Source organism: Nanorana parkeri, unplaced genomic scaffold, assembly GCF_000935625.1.
Source record: "Nanorana parkeri isolate BGI_ZX_2015 unplaced genomic scaffold, ASM93562v1 scaffold171, whole genome shotgun sequence".
Taxonomy (NCBI): domain Eukaryota; kingdom Metazoa; phylum Chordata; class Amphibia; order Anura; family Dicroglossidae; genus Nanorana; species Nanorana parkeri.
The window spans coordinates 89,090-93,316 of record NW_017306439.1 but is presented as its reverse complement, the minus strand read 5'-3'; the positions used below and the strand labels follow the sequence as shown (position 1 = coordinate 93,316).

Below are 4,227 nucleotides of genomic sequence, written 5' to 3'. Positions count from 1 at the left end.
AACGCATGGTCCCAGCTGGCCCGATAGAAATTACCATCGAAGTGAATGGCCAAGGTGTCCCCCATCGAAGTGAATGGCCAAGGTGTCCCCCATCGAAGTGAATGGTTGTGCGCTGGGCCAAGTTGTCCCTCATAGAAGTGAATGGTTGGGTGCTGGGCCAAGCCGTCCCCTATCGAAGTGATTGGCCAAGGGCTGGGCCTAGCTGTCCCTATAGAAATTAATGGACAAGGCCTGGGCCCAGCTGTCCCCCATAGAAGTGGTAAAGCACCCTGTAAATGATTTAGAAGGTGACCATGGAAACGTGTAAAGTAAAAATAAAACGTCAGGTTAGTGTTTAAGCACAACGTCCACCGACTTTCCTGCAGAAGTCGCCGCCTTCATATTTCTACTCTCACCTCAGTCACTTCAGCTCCCTCTAGTGACTACTCGGCGCATTGAACCAATCAGGAAAAAAAAACCGTCCCTAGCCACCTCCAACATGGCCGACGGCTGCAGATAAAGTACACTTCTGCCACACGTAAGATGGCGGCCGGCGTGCGTGACTTCCTGTTTACGGAGAGCCGACGGGTCCAAACATGTTCCATAGCAATGGCGGCCGATCAGGATTCTGAGCTGCCTAACTTGTCGGAGCTGCTGGAGAAGGGATGGCTGATCCTGGAAGAGGTGGAGGGGGCCTCCGGAGCGATGGGGGCCCGGGAGGTGCAGGACAAGGTGAAGAGAGGTCTGGGGATGCTGGAGCAGGCCACACGGATGGTCACCCAGCTGGATCTGTTCAGGTAATGGAGGGATTCGGTTGGTCACCTAACTGATCTTAGGGGGTGACAGTCCTGGATCCAAGACTGGGGACGTATAGCTTTGTGTTTCTAGCATAATGTCCTGTATTTATTAAGGGTGACAGCGCTCTGTCCTTGTTCAGGCACTTCCTGTTATAATGTGACAACGCTCTGTCCTTGCTCAGGCACTTCCTGTTATAGGGTGACAACGCTCTGTCCTTGTTCAGGCACTTCCTGTTATAGGGTGACAATGCTCTGTCCCTGTCTCCTTATTTTTCTCCTCTGTTGTCACCCTGTCACATGGGCTTCAGATGGAGACTACAAGTGGCCATTTCCCCACACATGACACAGGCATGGTCCACTGTTGTCACCATCAGGAAAACCACCCTGAGAAATGCCATGCAGCCATCACTGGAGTGCATGTAGATATGAAGTGGCAGCAAATAGTCTGCAGGAGATCCAGCAGTACTGAGAAGGAATTGTTATAATGCACCAAGCAGACTACATGTCATCCAGTTGGGGTGTACACACTCCTGGCATGCTAAAGTGGTCCCCTGGGTGACTGGTTTGGTTTTTGGCTGTGACTCTCACATGTTCCTTCTTGTTTCCTGTCTCAGTGGTAATGAGGATCTGGAGGAGATCCCCTCGGCAGACGTTCGCTTCCTCCTCCTCCCGGCCCTCCTCGGGGCCCTCACCCTCAAGCAGACGGACCTCAGTAAAAGGTTGCAGCACCTGGAGATCGCCCGCGTCTACTTCATGGACTTCTTAAAGAGATGCCGCAGCTACAAAGTGTCCAACGTAACCCTTCCCCCGGAACACGGGGAGGCGGGGCAAGAGACGCCCAACGTACGTCCGGCCCCGTCCAACCTGACCGCCATGGCAGTGCAGAGGCAGGCCAAGATCGAGAGGTAAGGGAAGACGACTCAAACCAATCGAATGTCATCTATGGGAGCCCAACCCTCGGAGAGGAACCATCATCGTATTGTGATGTCATGGTGGGCGGGACAAACCAGTAGGGTGACAATGCTCTGTCCTGACTTGTCAATCTTGGTATGATGTCATGGTGGGCGGGACAAACCAGGAGTCTCCTGACCTGTCAGTCAAGGTATGATGTCATGGTGGGCGGGACAAACTAGGAGTCTCCTGACCTGTCAGTCAAGGTGGGCGGGACAAACCAGCAGTCTCCTGACCTGTCAGTCAAGGTCATGGTGGGCGGGACAAACGAGGAGTCTCCTGACCTGTCAATCTTGGTATGATGTCATGGTGGGCATGACAAACTAGGAGTCTCCTGACCTGTCAGTCAACACATGATGTCATGGTGCGCAGGGCACACCAGCAGTCTCCTGATCTGTTAGTCAAGGTATGATGTCATGGTGCGCAGGGCAAACCAGGAGTCTCCTGACCTGTCAGTCAACACATGATGTCATGGTGCGCAGGGCACACCAGCAGTCTCCTGATCTGTTAGTCAAGGTATGATGTCATGGTGCGCAGGGCACACCAGCAGTCTCCTGATCTGTTAGTCAAGGTATGATGTCATGGTGCGCAGGGCAAACCAGGAGTCTCCTGACCTGTCAGTCAAGGTATGATGTCATGGTGGGCGGGACAAACTAGGAGTCTCCTGACCTGTCAGTCAAGGTGGGCGGGACAAACCAGCAGTCTCCTGACCTGTCAGTCAAGGTCATGGTGGGCGGGACAAACGAGGAGTCTCCTGACCTGTCAATCTTGGTATGATGTTATGGTGGGTGGGACAAACCAGGAGGCTCCTGACCTGTTAGTCAAGGTATGATGTCATGGTGCGCAGGGCAAACCAGAGTCTCCTGACCTGTTAGTCAAGGTATGATGTCATGGTGCGCAGGGCAAACCAGGAGTCTCCTGACCTGTCAGACATGGTATGATGTCATGGTGCGCAGGGCAAACCAGGAGTCTCCTGACCTGTCAGACATGGTATGATGTCATGGTGCGCAGGGCAAACCAGAGTCTCCTGACCTGTCGATATTTAATGAAGCCCAATCTCCTGTTGAAGGTACAAGCAGAGGAAGACTCTGGAGGGCAAGCTGTCGGCCATGAAGGAGGCGGTAAAGAGCGGCAGTGCGGACGAAGAGCAGATCCGGGAGTTCTACCTCCTGCAGCTGCAGCACTGGGTGTGCATCGCCCTGGAGGAGTTGGAGAGCATCGACCAGGAGCTGCCCATGGTGAGGGCCCGGGAGATCATAAAGAAGGTGAGTCCGGGGGCCGCCGCCAATAGCACAGCGCCTCCCATCTCCGCCTGTGATTGGCTGTTGTGCCTGATGAGGCTGCTGTCATGATGACTCTATAATCACCTGTTCCGGTCCTTTAAGCACAGGCAATGTGGGGTGCATACTATTCACAGCATAGTAGCACAGTATGACAGACCTCCCCCCTACAGCACTGTGTTGCCGGCGATTCCCTCTTCGTTTTGGCGTCTTTGGCCTCTTGATTGGGAGGATGTCACTGAAATGCAGAAAGAGGAGGAGGCAGAGGTGGGGAGGAAGGGGTTAATGGGGGGAGGGGGGTAGATTCAATGTTTCTAAGGTTTCCTTAAAGTGATCTCGCGCCCAGATGTCACGTGTGTGTGAGTGAAATAGCAGCAATGTAACAATACGCCAATACGTTGTACCGACTGTCCGCAGGGGTCATTCTTGTGATACAAAGTGGCTCCCGGCTGTCATTTTGGCAGCCGCGTGTTACCGGAAGGAGCTTCGTCCGGCACGACTGACGTTTCTCTCCTTGTATCCCTGCAGGGCGGAGAGCTGTCGCAACCACGGCAACCGGCGAGGCCACCGATGAAGCCCTTCATACTGACCCGCGACGCCCTTCAGTCCAAGTACTTGTGGCTCTGTTTGTGTCCGTTTGTATACCGTGTGTGTATGTGTCTCCGCCGGGCACGCTCTGATCTATCGTTTCCCCGCAGGGTGTTCGGTGCCGGCTACCCGAGTCTTCCCACCATGACGGTAGATGATTGGTATGAACAGCACCTGAGTAAAGGAGTCCTTCCGGACCAAGGCGTGCACAGCAAACCGACAGGTACAACGACACAATGTGTACATAAGGCTCGGAACTGGGACAACTGGAGGGACACTCACCCCCGGGGGTACGGGAACCGCAAGAACATGGGCTGAACCGGGCCGGACCCAGTTTTGTGTAATAAAGTCCCATTGGGGGTGTACCCCTCATACCAGACTGGGGTGTTCCTGGCCATTGTTCTATTGCAGGTGGAAACATTGTGCGTGCCTTTTTATCTTGTACGCTAAAGTAGACTTGACTGCCATCATCCATCATTTTCTCCCTTTGAACCTTTTTATTGTTGGGATTTTTTTGTTAAATAAATTTAGAAGGAGATCCATCGCTGGTCACATTTCATCTCTTATTATGGCACCGACCACCACTGCCAATGTTCAATGGAAGCTGGAGGACACAAATACAAAGGGAGGCC

General features: G+C 53.4%; 1 protein-coding gene across 1 annotated transcript in view; it reads left to right on the top strand.

Annotated features, from left to right (window-relative positions):
• Positions 1-529: 529 nt before the first annotated feature.
• The window catches only part of IGBP1 (immunoglobulin (CD79A) binding protein 1), a 12,081-nt gene continuing 8,383 nt past the window's right edge, over positions 530-4,227 (top strand). Inside the window, exons 1-5 of the mRNA XM_018554741.1 lie at positions 530-776; positions 1,391-1,681; positions 2,797-2,992; positions 3,536-3,618; positions 3,706-3,925. Of these exons, the coding sequence (XP_018410243.1) occupies positions 589-776; positions 1,391-1,681; positions 2,797-2,992; positions 3,536-3,618; positions 3,706-3,913 (966 nt within the window). The 5' untranslated portion in view covers positions 530-588 and the 3' untranslated portion in view covers positions 3,914-3,925. The remainder of the gene's footprint in view (positions 777-1,390; positions 1,682-2,796; positions 2,993-3,535; positions 3,619-3,705; positions 3,926-4,227) is intronic.